The sequence below is a fragment of the Endocarpon pusillum genome (genome assembly GCF_000464535.1).
Source record: "Endocarpon pusillum Z07020 unplaced genomic scaffold scaffold1719, whole genome shotgun sequence".
NCBI lineage: Eukaryota > Fungi > Ascomycota > Eurotiomycetes > Verrucariales > Verrucariaceae > Endocarpon > Endocarpon pusillum.
This window is the reverse complement of record NW_006916062.1, coordinates 114720-130252: the sequence shown is the minus strand read 5'-3', so window position 1 is coordinate 130252 and position 15533 is coordinate 114720. Positions and strand designations below refer to the sequence as shown.

General features: G+C 50.4%; 7 protein-coding genes across 7 annotated transcripts; 4 read left to right on the top strand and 3 right to left on the bottom strand.

Moving 5' to 3' along the window:
* Nucleotides 1-1119: 1119 nt before the first annotated feature.
* EPUS_00885 (uncharacterized protein) lies at nucleotides 1120-1527 on the top strand (the record flags this gene model as incomplete). Its single annotated transcript, XM_007802444.1, has 1 exon — nucleotides 1120-1527. One exon carries the CDS (start codon nucleotides 1120-1122, stop codon nucleotides 1525-1527), a length of 408 nt encoding a protein of 135 aa, XP_007800635.1.
* Nucleotides 1528-1555: 28 nt separating this feature from the next.
* Nucleotides 1556-2272, top strand: EPUS_00884 (uncharacterized protein; the record flags this gene model as incomplete). The annotated part of the gene is made up of 1 exon (XM_007802443.1): nucleotides 1556-2272. The coding sequence occupies one exon, from the start codon at nucleotides 1556-1558 to the stop codon at nucleotides 2270-2272; it is 717 nt and encodes a 238-aa protein (XP_007800634.1).
* Nucleotides 2273-2330: 58 nt separating this feature from the next.
* EPUS_00883 (uncharacterized protein) lies at nucleotides 2331-4165 on the bottom strand (the record flags this gene model as incomplete). The annotated part of the gene is made up of 3 exons (XM_007802442.1): nucleotides 2331-2844; nucleotides 2911-3565; nucleotides 3667-4165. 3 exons carry the CDS (start codon nucleotides 4163-4165, stop codon nucleotides 2331-2333), a joined length of 1668 nt encoding a protein of 555 aa, XP_007800633.1.
* A 359-nt stretch (nucleotides 4166-4524) lies between these two features.
* Nucleotides 4525-5582, top strand: EPUS_00882 (60S acidic ribosomal protein P0; the record flags this gene model as incomplete). Its single annotated transcript, XM_007802441.1, has 3 exons — nucleotides 4525-4768; nucleotides 4826-5503; nucleotides 5560-5582. The coding sequence occupies 3 exons, from the start codon at nucleotides 4525-4527 to the stop codon at nucleotides 5580-5582; spliced, it is 945 nt and encodes a 314-aa protein (XP_007800632.1).
* Nucleotides 5583-6219: 637 nt separating this feature from the next.
* On the bottom strand, nucleotides 6220-7494 carry EPUS_00881 (uncharacterized protein; the record flags this gene model as incomplete). Its single annotated transcript, XM_007802440.1, has 1 exon — nucleotides 6220-7494. One exon carries the CDS (start codon nucleotides 7492-7494, stop codon nucleotides 6220-6222), a length of 1275 nt encoding a protein of 424 aa, XP_007800631.1.
* Nucleotides 7495-8448: 954 nt separating this feature from the next.
* EPUS_00880 (uncharacterized protein) lies at nucleotides 8449-10107 on the top strand (the record flags this gene model as incomplete). The annotated part of the gene is made up of 1 exon (XM_007802439.1): nucleotides 8449-10107. The coding sequence occupies one exon, from the start codon at nucleotides 8449-8451 to the stop codon at nucleotides 10105-10107; it is 1659 nt and encodes a 552-aa protein (XP_007800630.1).
* Nucleotides 10108-11939: 1832 nt separating this feature from the next.
* EPUS_00879 (uncharacterized protein) lies at nucleotides 11940-14078 on the bottom strand (the record flags this gene model as incomplete). The annotated part of the gene is made up of 1 exon (XM_007802438.1): nucleotides 11940-14078. One exon carries the CDS (start codon nucleotides 14076-14078, stop codon nucleotides 11940-11942), a length of 2139 nt encoding a protein of 712 aa, XP_007800629.1.
* Between the last annotated feature and the right edge of the window lie 1455 nt (nucleotides 14079-15533).

Here is a 15533-nt window from a genome sequence, read left to right as displayed (position 1 = left end):
AGCACCAAGGCCCGTGACTTGGCCAAACACGTCCCAACACGAACCTTACCCCGGATCTTTATATTATGTGAAAGAGTAGATCGACGGTACTCACCAGCAAAGTGCATTCAGGGTTTTGATGGGATTTTTGCTCGGAAACATAGGGTTTCGCATCCCATATCTGCAAGCCATGATTTTGACAGTCACCTTCCACTTGTGCTTCGTGATCACATTTCAGATGCTGCACCAGGCTTATCCCGCATGTGACAGGTTCCTATGTGCAACAGACGTGTGGGCCTCCTCGAGGTCCCTGTGGAGCATTGTGCATTATATGCTGTTTTCCTAAATGATATTGTTGGCAATGAGCGTAATATCTGAAATTTACTGCAGATACTCTGTAAAGCTGGCGGTGATTGTGTAGCGCATAAGTGATATATTATATGTGAAATAAGAATGATTAGCGGCCTACACTCGCTTGACTTGGTACGTTGAAGTCGAAAGCGATATGACTCTTGGAAGACCAGCCTCCGTAAATCAGCGCCCCGCGGATGTTGATTGGTGACTCAATCAGGGAGAAGGAAAGGACAGGAGTACCAAAGTAGAGGAGAAAATTCGGTCGATCTAAAGTAGAAGGGCCCGGAACCGTACGCTTGCGAGCGCAGTCTCCACAAAGTCCTAAAACTAGTGCATAGAGAGCCCCGCGGACTGAACAGCTACCAGTAGCTGAGAATAAGAGACCAGCGCAAATAGATTAGTACGTGCTGCGTGCAAATGTCTAATTAGCCCAAGCAAGAACGTTGTGGGGAAACTAGAGCTGAGGAAATCTCAGCCACAGTCGTTGAGTCTTGAGTGTTTATTGCTAAAGTGCAGGGATCGAAGTACATAGCTTTAGCAGGCCCATTGAGTCGTGTGTCCAGGTCGAAACCCTTCCCAGGCTCGACTTTTCGTCAAAGGATATCCGTCGTCCTAGACGAGCATTCCAGAGAGAGAGGTGACAAATTTACGATTGGTGTTGATGTTAATGAATTGCTCGCTATCGCATGGTCAAAGTTGAGAGGGGGGGGGGCGTTCAGGGAAGGATAAGCACGTTTTGGAGGTTGGGGTGTGCCTGCGGCTGAGCCAAGATTTTCTACATTTATCATGTCCACAGGTGTGCCTGAACATCGCTTGAGCTTGCCCACAAAACCCGAAGTTTTGAGCTTGTTGTCAGCCCTTGAGGCATATCTGCCATATTCTCTACCTCTGTACCGGCGCCTGCAATTCTACCTTGCGCACCCTTCCGATCCGACTGGGCCACCTCATGCGCATATATTCCAAGCATTCGCAAAGGGACTAGACGGCCAGAGAAGCAAACCACGCCCGGCTGGAGGAGGCGGGCGTTTATTGCAAGATGAACGCCCTGACGCTATTGAGTCGATGTTACAGCGACCCTGGCTGGCCGCACACGTCGACCTGAGTCGGTCTGGAGAGACGCAGATATGGGTGTTCGCCAATTGGGAGTGCCCCTCTGGTAAAGACTACCCGATGCCTTCTCCTGTCCTTTTTTGAGTTCGTCTACACGCAATGCGTGCCATTGATGCCGCCCACTACACCCCTCTCATTCATGAAGGTCAAAAAGCTCCACGGCAAGCACCACTCCTATTCCCCTTCCGCCGTACTCCTCGGCTCCTGCAACCTCAGCATCCGCTCTTTGATCCCCGAGCTTGCCATTCGCCGAGCCGACTGTGCCTACATGAAGTACATATTCACATCTGCCGGCAATGAGCAGATCTTACCCAGGCCCTTACTGAATACGCTTGGCACCCTCCCGCCTGGTTACCGCTTCGGCCCTCTCCGTCGGCCGAAGGATCTTCAGTTGGCAATTGACCGGACGACTATACCGAGGACAGTGGAAACACTGGCGCTATTGCCAAGCAGAGCGGTGTTCTTTGAAGATGAGCCAGAACCTGTCGCTTGGGGCTTCTTAGGGGTTGACGCTAGCTTGACGAGCTTGCATACCGAGCCGCATCATCGAGGAAAGAATTTGGCTGTCTTGCTGGCGAGGGAACTGTTGAGGATGCAGGGCCAATATTTTAGTGCACGGGGTTTTGAGGCGCGTGGGGATGGGAGCGTAGAGAATGGATCCCAGCTTGGACATGCTGACGTTGGAGAGGATAATTTGGGAAGTAGAAGGGTGATGGAGAAGGCGGGTGCGAGGCCGTTGTGGAAGGTGTGTTGGGTGGAGGTTGAGCTTGAGACGTTATTCGGAGAGGATGGCATATGGCGTAGTGCGCGAAGGGGAGCAATTTCTTAGTCTGTACCTTCGAACCGCACCCTGATAGATGATATACATGGTGTGTGTTGCAAAGTATTTATCGTTCTTCTGGATGAGTGACCGCCAACTCTTCTGCTTCCTGTTCCTGTCCGTCTCCTTGAGACTTCTTCCGTAAGTTCTCCAACCCATATAAAAACTCACCTAAGGGTGAGTATAATGCATTCGGCTTGGTAGCACTCTGAAGCTCGATCTCATGGCGGATATCATTTGATTGAAGTGTTTGATTCAGTTTTGACGCTATGTCTTCGAAGCTGCCATTGTGCACGGTTCCATGGCTTCCAGTCGCAGGGTCATATCCGACCCACCCGAACTGCTGTTCACCATCAAACTTTTCCAGTTTAAGTCCGAAAACGCGTATGGCTGGTGCCAGCGCATGGGAAGTTGGTTCTTTGGTGGATAGCGGAGAATGAACGTTGTCTAAGGAGACCAGCATCAGACCACTCTCCTTGAGCAAGACAATATCCAACACGTTCGCGTCCATAACGTATTGTCTATCTTGCTTGAGAAGGCATTTTTCTGGATGGAAGAGATAAGTGGAGATGCCGGGTATTCTAATCATCCATATCATTAGCCCGTATCTTGTTTTCTCTTCGGCTATAGGAATGAAGAACGCCTACCCTTCGAAGGCCACCACTATCATGATGACGTCTCCCAGATCATCAGTGTCTCGAACTTTCATGGCTTGAATACACGAGACAGCCCGAATACCACTAGATATAAGCCCGTTGAACGCACTGCTGCTAATGAGGTGCTTCAAATCCTCTTCTAGACTAGCCGCAGCTACACATGTGCCTCGCAACCAATCGTAGATACGAAGAGAGGGTTCTCCTCCCCCTGATATCAGAATTTGAGGCAGGTCTGGTACAGTGCAGAGCTTGCTTACGAACTCGGTGTGTCCTAGGCAGTAATTTTTGATGACATGAGCTTGTGGTATGCCGCGAGAGACACGGATGTGCTCGTCCCGATCGGCGGTCAAGATGTATTCTCGACTATCATTTGAAGGGTCGGTGCCAACAACAAGATCTGTGAGGAGTGAGACGTGGCCAAGAATAAGCCGATGCTCAAACGTAGGCGCAGTTTTCTTTGAAGCAGAAGCGTTCTGCAATTTTTGCTGTCGCAAAGCTTCAAGATTACCTTTGGTATGGACTGTCAGTTCGGACGCCGATGGTTTCATTGGCTTGGTTTTTTGCAACTGGGGCTTGGAAGGTAATGCGGTAGCTTTCTCAAGCGAGGGGTGAAGAGGCAGTGCATAGACATCGCCAAATTTATCTCCTGCAAGTATGGTACTTTGGCTTTTGCTAAGCGCTATTGCACAGACCCTCTTTGGCATGCATCTATGCAACAGTAAGCACAGTCCACAATGATAGAGATACGGTCATTATGCCTTTCGCTGAGAAGCGTCAATTGTCCCGAAGAACCCAGCTCGAAGACTCGAATACATTTGTCCTCCGCTGTTGTTGCTACCACACGAAGTCCGTCAAGAGTGGCAATTATATGAGATACATTGGGTAACACAGGTTCCACTGCCTTCTTCTTTTTGCGCCTCTGCCCTTTGGCTCTTTCCGATACAAACTCTACTGAGATTGACGAATCCCGAGAATCATCCTCCTGCTCATCCTGCTGTCTTTTGGAGAGATTAGGCTTACGCCTCTTCGCAGGCGGATCATCATCCACAATTCCATTCCCTAATTCTTCTAGTGATTGCCTCTCAGCACTTTGAACAGCATCATTCGGCCACTTCGAAACGATTCCGCCATTCTTCAAGTCTAGCGACAGGATATGGGGTCCTGTCGCAACAAGTAGAAGATGGATGTCGCCAGATTGACTGATGCAGCAGAGCTTCTGAAATGGGTGACATGGGGGCGTGGTCATGGTGTGGCCTCCGAAGCACCACCAGTTGTTTGTGTATGACTTCACAGACGCTGGATCTTTCAGTGCGGACAGATAAGCATGATATCAGTCTTTCCCCAAGGCTTCTGCAAATAAGTGCAACTACAATCCTTTGATAGTTCCATATCAGGCACATAGTACTGACTGCTTCCCATGGCGCTATCTTCACCTTGAAATTATTGGTGCTGATTAGTCATTGCTTTCTTGGCAGTATTTCGCAACCCACAACCAAAATTCCCGCTATAACAATTACATACTTTCACTTCAACATCACTCTCGGCACATACACCCCCTGAATATATCGTTTGCCCTTAAACATCCTAACTTCGCAACAAGAAGTCATGGGGGGCAAATCTGGCAATAAAGCTGTCTATTTCGAGAAGCTCAAGGGTTTGCTTGACGAGTACAAGTCAATCTTCATCGTCCAAGTCGACAATGTCAGCTCTCAGCAGATGCATGAAATTCGGCAATCTCTCCGAGGTGAAGCTGTTGTACTGATGGGCAAGAACACTATGGTTCGTCGAGCGATCAAGGGTTTTGTGTCAGACTTTCCAGAATACGAGCGACTTCTGCCACACGTGAAAGGTAATGGCATCAAATCTCCTCACCTCAGCTTCAGGTATTGATTTTGGTTGACCGCAGGAAATGTTGGCTTCATCTTCACCAACAATGACCTCAAGGACACCCGTTCCAAGATCCTAGCAAACAAGGTTGCTGCTCCAGCTCGCGCGGGTGCCGTTGCTCCCGCCGATGTATTCGTTCCCGCAGGAAACACCGGTATGGAACCTGGCAAGACATCCTTTTTCCAAGCACTTGGTGTCCCGACTAAAATCGCCCGTGGTACCATCGAAATTACAACTGATCTCAAGTTGGTCGAGGCTGGCAATAAAGTTGGTGCTTCCGAGGCCACACTTCTCAACATGTTGAACATTTCCCCCTTCACCTATGGCATGAGCATCACGCAAGTATACGAAGAAGGTCAGACATTCAGTCCCGATGTTCTGGATATCGAACCTAGTCAGCTCCTCAAGTCCCTGACTTCTGCAATTGCCACCATCACCGCAATCTCTCTTGCTGCCAATTATCCTACTCTGCCATCGGTTATGCACAGTCTGATCAACTCCTACAAGAATGCCATTGCGGTCGCTATTGAGACAGACTACAGCTGGGAGGCAATTGACGAGCTCAAAGATCGCATCGCTAATCCTGACGCATATGCCGCTGCAGCTCCGGCCGCTGACGCTGCTGATACTTCTGCCCCAGCTGCGGAAGCCGAGAAGGAGAAAGAGGAATCTGAGAAAGAAGAGAGTGAAGACGAGGGTAAGAGAAACTATATTAGAATTAAACATTGGTCTGCAAAAGCTAATACGCATCAGGTTTCGGTGGTCTCTTCGACTAGATTTGAAGAAGCCATGATGGTGGTGCTCAAGACGATGCTGGTGGCCTTTTGCCTGCTGCATACATAGCCAGGATCGCGTAGAAAATGGCAAACTAGTCGAGCAACTCACCCCCTCCGGCCACAATTAATCTCTGTGACCTGTCTTTTCATACTAGGCTCTGGTGTCCTCTACATGAGTAAGTCTTTCCAAAGTGCTTGTATTTTCGAATTTCTTTCGATTTGGCGATGGATGATCTGTTTTTAACCCTGAATCATGCCTGTGGAACCAAAACAAGCAACAACATACACTCTAATTTTTTACTGACGCCTCGTACCCTGCGAATATTCTATACGTTCTTCTCGAGAGCCCAGCTGATCATTGTCTAGCTGAGTTGCTCGTGATCTGAGCCACAACAATCTCGCCGTTTCCGCCATTCTCTTCCGGGCCTTCAATCTTTTTGTCTCCAGTAGCTCATAAGTTCGTAGATCCTCAGTCCTTCTTGTACTGCGCCAGCTCGTTTCCTCAGTATGCGCCCATCGCTATGCGGAAGAATGGCTATGTAGCAAGCCAAAGAGCAAATCATCTTCCATCTTAGTCTTTCCTCAGCACGGCTGGATACACAATGCCGGACCGTAGTTCCTCCTGGTGAAAGATATATCACGACACCTGTTTCATATTCCCACACCTTGCACAAGTCCACCATTGAGATTCCATCCAATTGCTGCAGACGTGACACAGCCACCCCATTGGTTTTGCGGGCTTCTTTGCTTCCTGCGCCTCCAGTGCAGCTAATGATTTGACCACGCTCTGACGCGGCTTCAACGCATTGGGCTTTTCTCGAACATCAGAAATCCTCGTATTCGTGCCAGTCGGTCTTACTGGTGGAGTGGGCTTTGCTGATGGTCGCTCCGTTGTGCATGCGTCGCAGGCCAAGAATTGGATGGGGTTGACGAGGGTGCAGACCTCGCAGGTCCAGGTATCTGGATCGTCTTCGCCTGTAAGGTCGATACTAGGTGCTCGAGGCTCTTCCTTGGGCATTGGCTTCGTACTTGTCGGTATAAGAGGGGGTTGTGCAGGAGATGGCGTAGGAGACATTGCGGCTCTTGGACCGGCAGGGTTTGTTTCGCTCGGTGGCACATAGGTGTCTCCGTACTTCTCCTTTTCCTCTTCCTGTATCAGATCGATGTAAGCCTGCATGATTGCGCGTTCATTTGCATCATCCTCCTCCGCCTTCGTCCTGAACCCATTGCCGCCCCGATTCTCCTCTACATCCCTCGCGATCTGCCTTCCTTGATCCGTCCCGCTCGCACACCCCTTCATGACCGTAATCCTCCTCTGCGCCGCATCCGCAATCACCTTCCTGATATCCGTGCCCCTTCTCACGGGCGCACCACCCAACTTCTGGCCGCTGCCCGCTGCAAGCGTCTTCCTCTTTTCCGCCGCAGCCCTCGCTCTCCTCCTCGCCTCATGCATCGGCAACCTCTCGCTCCCACCAAGCTTCCTCCCATCGCTCAGGAATCCTTCGCCCGTATACCCCTTCCTCACAAGCGCCTCATGCTCATTCCTCAACTGATTCCACAGCGCATGAAAGTGCTCGTCATGCGGCCCATGCACATTGTGGCATAGCTCATGCAACATGGTGTCTACCACCTCCTCGACAGGGAGGAACTGTCTCTCATCACCTGGGTAGCGTAGTCGCAGACAGATCTTCTGGCCGCGGTTGATGTTCAGGCCGAGAAGGTTGGGTTGCTCGGGATAGAACTCGCAGAGCACGCTGACGCGCCAGTTTCGCTGCCGCATCAGCGGTTTGACGAGGGAGGCGATCTTGCGCAGTGTGTGCAGGGCTTCGGGGGCGCGGGGGCGGTGTTGGTCATGCTGGTATTCGGAGACCAGGGGGTCGAGCTCAGTAGAGGTTGGAGGGCGGCGAGCCATGGTGGTGGTAGTGGTGGTAGTGGTGGTAGTGCGAGTGAGATAAAGGAGGGATAGTGATGCTTCTGTAAGGTTGTGCTCTATGCGTTATATGACTTGCCAGCGGCTGAGTGAGTTTAGATGTCGCTCTCTCTGAGATGGATATGAGGTGGTATTCTTGGTAACAAGATCTAGAAATGGATCAGGACAGTCTTTGTCTGGCATGCCCTGAGTAACTGACGTGGCGTGTGCAGCCTACAACACAAGCACAGACTACCAGATCTAGATAGATGCTTAGGTATTCATATCTATGGATTACTAATTTGGAGCTTCCAGGGCCCTTTTGTTCCGGAGCCGAGATATCGCCGCCCGTTAATACTACGTACTACTGTGCTAGTACGTAGTAACCGTAAAGCTAACGACTCTGCGGACAAGGTGGAGACAGTCGCTCGACACCAAATTTAAATTTAATGTCCTTCAAGTCTTCCTCCACAAATGGTTACATTACGCAATGTTCGCTTCCAGTCTTTACTCGCCGGACTATCTTCGACATTTGAGGTTTACTACGATACGGAGTACGGGGCACAAGTATTCATAGCTCAGCGCTAGTAATTCTGAGGTCAGAACAGGTCTCAGACGAAGACTCAAGTCCTTAAAACGGTTAGCTGTATTGGCCAAGCTGCTCTGTGTGGGTAGCACCAAGGAGAATCTTCGAAAGAATGGGTGGCAGATATATTGGAAACTAGTTGCTCTGAGCACTGTGCTATGAATACTTCTGCCCCCTACCAGTGCAGTACTATTCAGAAACTGTAAGTACGAGTACTGCAGGCAGTGCAATCAGTGGTGCTGAGGTCAGGGCAGCTTGGCATTGATACATGACGTCTTGGCATCCCCTCCTCGCCCTTCTGAGCTGTTGCCTTCATCTTTCATCTACATCTCAGTTCTCTTTAGGACTGTTGAGCCAATGCCATCGCCATCATGACCAGCGACGATCAGTACTTCCTTGATCTCCTAGCATCAGTGCCCAGTGATATAGCAAGTTACGGGAGTCGTATCGCCGACTACATCGAGAAGCACTCCTCCTCCCTAGCTACCGAGCTTCGCGATGCAATCGACTCGGCCACATGGATCCCAGACTCAATGCGTCCACCTGTGCGCGCTGTATCACATCAACTCAGTGCTCCAGCTCCTCCTCAAGGCTTCTTCGCAAGGACAACGACATGGATATCCAATAACCGAACGGCCATAGCAGTTGTCTTAGCGTTTGCCGGTACCACAGCAATCCTCATACACAGGCGTAAGAGGGCGCATGCAAAGAAGAGGCGTGCTCGTCGCGATCGTAATGGAAAGAAGAAAGAAATAGTGGTGCTGGCCTGCTCCTCCTTCCATGATCCGCTCACTCACTCATTGGCCCTGGACCTTGACCGTCGTGGTTACATTGTCTACGTCACCGTCTCTAGCACTGAAGAAGACAGTCTGGTCCAATCTGAGAGTAAATGGGATATCCGGCCTCTTTGGATGGATCTCACTTCCTCTGTCCCAAACCCAGGACTTGATCTTCATCCTAACCTGGAGCCGATCCGTCAGCTGATCAAACCTTCCTCACGCGCATCCTCTCCAGGCTCGGTCAAATCATCGCAATCAAATTCTCCTTCATTCCCTCACACATTAGCAGGCTTAATACTACTACCAGGCTCAACAGGATACCCGACCGGCCCGCTCGCAGCCCTCCCGCCAACAGACTTAATCGATACTGTCAATACCCGCCTTCTATCCCCCATGCTGACCGTCCAACAATTTCTTCCACTTCTCGCCCTAGCTGAGACTCAAGCCCAGTCTAGCACGGCAATAAGCACCACCAAAGCTGCAGGCCTCCCTCTTCCTGTGCCGTCTGTAATCCTTGCCTATTCCTCTATCCCAACATCCCTCCACCCACCCCACCAAATCCCCGAAACAGTTACCACAACGTCCCTCTCCAGCTTCACCCGATGTTTCCGCCACGAATTGCACCCTAAATCCAATATCAGCATCACAGAGCTGAAGCTAGGTTTCTTCGATCTAAGCTCAGTACTCCCTCGCGCACCAAGGGCAGGAGACTACGTTTATCCTCAGTACATAAGGGAGCGAGAGCAAGGGCAAGAGCGCTCTGGTCCGGAGGTACCGAGGAACTCGGCCCTCACACATTGGCACTCCTCACAGCGAGCGGCGGCGCATCGGTCTATACATGGTCAGCAGCAGGAAGGAAGTGATAGCGGCAACCACAGTAAAATCCGCGGAGCCGGGTCGAATTTGAGAGAATTCCACAACGCCGTCTTCGATACGTTGAACCCCAGTCCTGGGTTCAAAGCTTTCGGTGTGGTGTCTTGGGGTGGGAGTAGGAGAAGGAGAGTTCAGGGGACAGTATATGTAGGACAAGGTGCGAGGCTATATGATTTCGTGGGCAAATGGATTCCGGAGGGATTAGCTGGGTGGCTGATTAGGCGGCAGGAGAGGAGGAGAGGTGAGGTGGAAGATAGCAGTCAGGGTACGGGGAGAAGCAATGTGGATGGAGCAAGTGAAAGGGGGCAGGAGACTGGACTGCCGAGATGGGGTGCGTCGAGCGCAAGTAGTGGAAGCGGGGTCTGGGAGAAGCTTTGAGCAGTAGCGGTGTTGTGACCTCGGAGCGGATGAGTGAGCGTTGCGACACTATGGGTATGAGAATGGAATTGGGGATGGGAAGCCCGAGTGTGACTATAAGTCTGGTCTGGTAAGAATAAGATACGATCCTGGAGTACGGCCTGACCCTGAATCAGAAAGTGGTCAGAAGAGCCATGACTAACGAAAGCGATGATGAAACTACAGAGACAAATGATGAGACTGCCTGGGCGACTTGGAACCGACTCTAGATCGACGATTCCGCTTGGAGCATATATCGGCGAGGCTGCTACTGTCACGTTCACCAGCAGCCCTGGAACATTCCATCTGATAAAGTATCACTACCTGATTCGGAAGGGATGAAGAATTGATGATCGGTATTGGACCAGGTGTAACACATACTGGTTTCTCCCACTCACTTTCTTATCCTGCAGCATATCACACAACTTAGCTTAGTTCAGCTTAGCTATCAGAAGTCCAACATCTCCTCCTCCTCCTCCACCACCCAACCTTCCGTCCCTCGTTTCGCTCAGAAGACGACTAGGTGATTATCTCCTCTTCGACAGCAAAAATACCAGTTTCTGGAATAACTCACCTGCGGATTGGAAGATCATGGCATCCTCCTACTGCTCATCCCGGAACTCATATCTGACTAATTAGATAGAGTATCGATTGCATGATTTCCTTTTTTTCCAATTGCCTTGGTTAGCTCCCTAGAATAGCCCGCTGGGGGCTTCATGCATACTACTGTACGGACATGCACTGGGCCTTATGAGAGACCTTCGATCGACTTGAATAATCGCTTGCGCGATTCAAGCTCCTACTTTCTTTCTTTCTTTGATTGATTGATTAGTATGAGCAGGAGGAGAGAATGAAAAAAAAGGTGCAAGGAAGTACGATGGGACAAGATCTGATCAAACTACAGGTTAGGTTATCAATTCTACGTGATAGAAAGCTGCAGTTTTCTGCAAGATATGTTCCATTCCCTGGCACTTTCAGGCAGGCTCTCGTATATGTACGGCTCCCTTCCTCCCTCCCATCTCGAGCTGCAGCGGGAATCGCAAGTTGGTATAGCACCAGTCTTTCGCATGGCCGCTGTTCGCCCGCCCCTGCCACACGTACCGCATCTGTCATCAATAGCTGTCAAGTTCATGATGAATCGGGAATTCTTCTCGCCTGCAAAAAGATCCACTCCGGTCGGGGACGATCCGCATCCGCGGAAGAAGGAGGAGGGAAGAAGCTCGGTATCGGCCCAGCGGGATGTAAATGTGAAATAAACATTATGTACTAAAGTATGTATGTGGACGCCCGTTTGGTGAAGAGGATGTGATTGTCTCTGACATGGGCCAGGCTTCATGTACATATGGTATGTGGTTGAAATGGTGTTGAGAAGCGAAAAGAGATAAGTCATTGCATCCGCTTAAATCGTGAATGTTGGGGGTATATGCATTGCAGAATGGCCGTTGCCACTCTTGGTGGTGAAGCGCAGTAGATGCTTTGCTGCTGGAAGGTAGTGAAGCCCTGTATAAAAATATCTGGCCAGAGATAGGGAAGTGATGACACGGGGATTCGCCGGTATTGTTGCAGTTGAGGCCATAACCTGTTTGGTGGGAGGGGAAAGAATGATGTGTGAGGCCTCGCTCATTGATACGACTTCTTGCGTCCAAAAATGCTTCTCGTCTTAGATCTGTCAAGTGTTTTCTTGTCTTGACTGGGTGTTACTGATCGGACTGGGGTTCGAGACCGATTGACATCATTTATATCGTTATACTTATCTTTGTAGATCCTGCTGCACTGTTACAAATCGAAGACAGAAGATTGTTAACTTGGGGAGCTTACCAGCTATTGCCCACCATATTGGCGCCCCTCTGCTCCGCCATGCGATAGAATCTTGCAGCCTTCTTGAGATCCTTCTTGCAGCCAACCCCCTCTGCGTAGCAGAAACCGGCTTCAGTCAATGCATCTACGTCACCCCAATGGCCAGCGACTTCGAAGCAACGCAGCGCCAATGCTTTATCTCGGTCAATACCCCAACCATTGAGGTGGCTAACACCTAGCTCATATACTCCCAAGGCGAATTGAGCGCGTCTTGCCTTCTGGTCACTAATATTGTGCAAGCCGATTGCATTGGAAGGGTCCTCATCCTCCTTAAGTTCGTGCATAGCAGAATCCAGTGCTTTACGTAACCACTGTACACCTTCTCGTTGGTTTGGTCGCATACCCCAGCCGTGACGGCAGGCGAGAGCATAGAGCAGCATGGCTGTAGGGTGATTTTGCATTGCTGCTATACGTAGATGATATGTCGATTCTTGTAACGAACCGTTCTCATGACATTCGATGCCTTTGGTAACATGGTCATCCGGTGACATGTACTGATAGTTAGTGGCGTTATTAACGCCCGTTTTGGCCGACATGGGCCGAAGTGTGCTGTTCGACCTGGATGAGGTGGACTTGGAGTCTTCGGAATCGATCCTTTGCGCAGCTGAAGCACGGAACCACCCAAGATCGCCAGTCTCAACGGACGTACGACCTTTCAAAGACGACGTTGACTTCGCAGACTTGAGAGATTGTGAAGGAGAGATGAGTGGCTTCTTTGGCATAGGTATTTTAGGTGTAGCTGGTCGTGTAGATTTGATATCGAAGGCAAACAGATCTCCATCTATCTTTGACTTCGTTTGACAAGAGCCAAGCTTGAGGTCAGGCGCTGGAGAAGGCGAAACCAAAGGCCTGTCGGGTGTTCCACCCATCAAAGGCGTGTTCTGGAAAAGAGGCTCCTTCCATTCGAAATGCGGTGTCGACAGGCCTTGAAAGATCACAGAGTCTCTAGAGACCACTCGCCCTCGAGGCAAGGAAAACTTCGCATACGTGTAGGATGAACCGCCTGCCGAAAGATAGCCGTCGTTATCCACTAATTCAACGGCTTCAGACTGCACTGGATACTGTGAATCACCTTGAGTAGCTGCAGAAGGTTGCAGATTCTGTGGATCGACCAGCTGGCGCAATGCAGGAGAGTCTGCTCTACTCAGGATACTAAGGCTGGCAGTGCTTCGTGGACGTGAAAAGTTTAGATGAGTTCGGTGTGCTGAGGCACCCGTTACAGATGCTTCTGATTGGATAGAGGGTGATCGAGGTGGATGTATGGGAATGAATGGAGAGAGGGGTGAATGTGGTACAGATATACCGCTGCTTGCGGAGAGCTTCCTAGGGAATGAGAAAGAAGAGCCAGCTACAGAACTGGTATAGTCGTCGTCGGAGCTTTCGCGTTGTGGTGCAGGTCTTGTAGGAGAATGACTTGTACATTTTGAGTCGGGGTGCGAGGTGGAAGAATCATATCTTGAGCGAAGGTGCTGCCTGCCGGGGCTACTTGATGTCAAGCTTGGCTCTGCTTTTGCATGCCTTCGAGCAACGTTGCAATCTGCCAAAAGGGATGTGGATATGGGTGAGTCTGCCCTTGGTAGCCCGAAATAGTCTGACTGTGTAGCAGGCTGGCATGTGGTCTCGGGTGTGCTTGCTCGGTCCATTGGTATCATAAAACTTTCGCCTTTGTCTTCGTCTTCGTCAGTGCCCTTGCCTTTCCCTTTGAGCAGTCCACTGATTCTTGGATATTGGGATATATGTCGATCCTGAGGATGTGCAATCGTGGAGCTACTACTAGGCTCATCCTCGTCTCTCACACGATCACCATCAGACTCTTCTGAGAAAGACCTGAAGACGGTGGGCCGCTCCGCTCGGTGTTGTGACAAGGACTTGGTAACCACTGCGGGCGGCAGTCGACTCATTCTCTTATCCTTGTGCATCTTGACATCCAATTGCTTTGCCATCAATCGACTCTGAGCTGCGAAGGCATCCAGAGGTGAAAGGCATGGCGGAATTTCTCCCTCGTTGTATTGTATCCGTGGCGAAGGGTGTCCCAGTCTTGCAGATGGATCGGGAGATTTCGCATGAAGGTCAATGAAATTGGGCCTTTCGCCCATGGCGCCGGTGCGGGAGGGTAGATGGGAGATTTGGAGGTGCGCGTCAAACGCTGTACACGGAGAAAAGGCTCTAGGGTGGAAAAGCGTGTTCTTCCTGGAGTCTGCTATGCCGCGATGGCATTGGTGTGACAAGCTGATATGTGGAAGGCAGTTTGTCAGACCACGGCAGAATAACGCTGAGGGGCGTCTGTCTTCAAGAAACCACCTCAATCGAGGTTTGAAATTAGAGTCGCGTGACGAACTAATACAGGATGATGGTAGCAGTTCAACGACAAGGTCAAACAGCTGCAACAGCAGTTTTTGACCCCCTGAAAGCACGATAACGATAGAGCTCGACAGGTGGCACTTGAAGGATGCAGTAGCAAGAGTGGTCGCAAGTCAAAGGTTACATTGTTGTGGCAGATCATTTCCATGGATCGTGAGCAATGGGGAGTGACGGTCCAAGGGAAGCATGTCTTGCCGGGCCGGTTCAGGGGCTGTGAAGTACACCAGTGCGCTCCACCAGCAAACGGTGCCCCATGAAGCTAGTCAGTCCAAGGGAAAGCCCATGTCCCTTGCCGCCGATCACCTAATTATAATATACTATAATAATACACGGCCAAGCACCAGCTCCCAGCTTCTACCATTGAAATTCTTTTCGAACCACGGAACCAGTTGTCGGACACCTGCCAGCAGCGTTAGCAACAGAGTGATCACACCAAAATACAAGGAGAATGGGAAAAGTAGCCATCCTGGCTTCACAGACAATTCTCATCAGCGGCTAATCCTGGCACAACCTTCTCGATTAATTACATAGTACAGCGTTCTAACTGCTAGTGATCTGCAGGGACAAATCAAGGATGCTGAAGTTGGCCATTCAGCAGCCAATCGATGGACCGGGTGTCAACGCCTTTTATTGAACCCAAGTCTCACTACTAGTAGTCGCCCACATAGTACTGTCGATGGGAGAGAAGTAGCCAAGAGCTTCGCAAGGGATCCAGATTACTGAGCGCTCCAGAGTTGTAGTGAATGTGCATTGAACAGTGTGCGCGTGGAGCAGAGGTCATGCTCTGTCAGAACTAAACGGAAAATACCATCTCTCTCTGCACAAGGGTACGATAGAGTCTATTTCGCTGACTCAAAAGCCGATGGGCGTCATGCAGTCCCCCGACACCTTCCTTATTCATGTTGGTAGCTGAGACAGCAGGGCGCACCTAAATTGCTCAGCCGTCAATGGTCCCCCAATTGACAACCTCAGTCTAGGCTGATGGTTGGCCTCCAAAAATCATTCTTTGGCGATGTTCTTGGTGCTTGCAAGAAATTAAACATGTCCTAGACGCTGAAACATCAGAAAATTCCTTGCATCTATGCCCTCCAAGAATGTTGGAAGCAGCTTCTTTAGCATCCAGCGCATAGCAGGCGATAGAGGCAAGAGCTGGGCCGTCACGTCAACACATCCCGTGTAGGAAACATAAT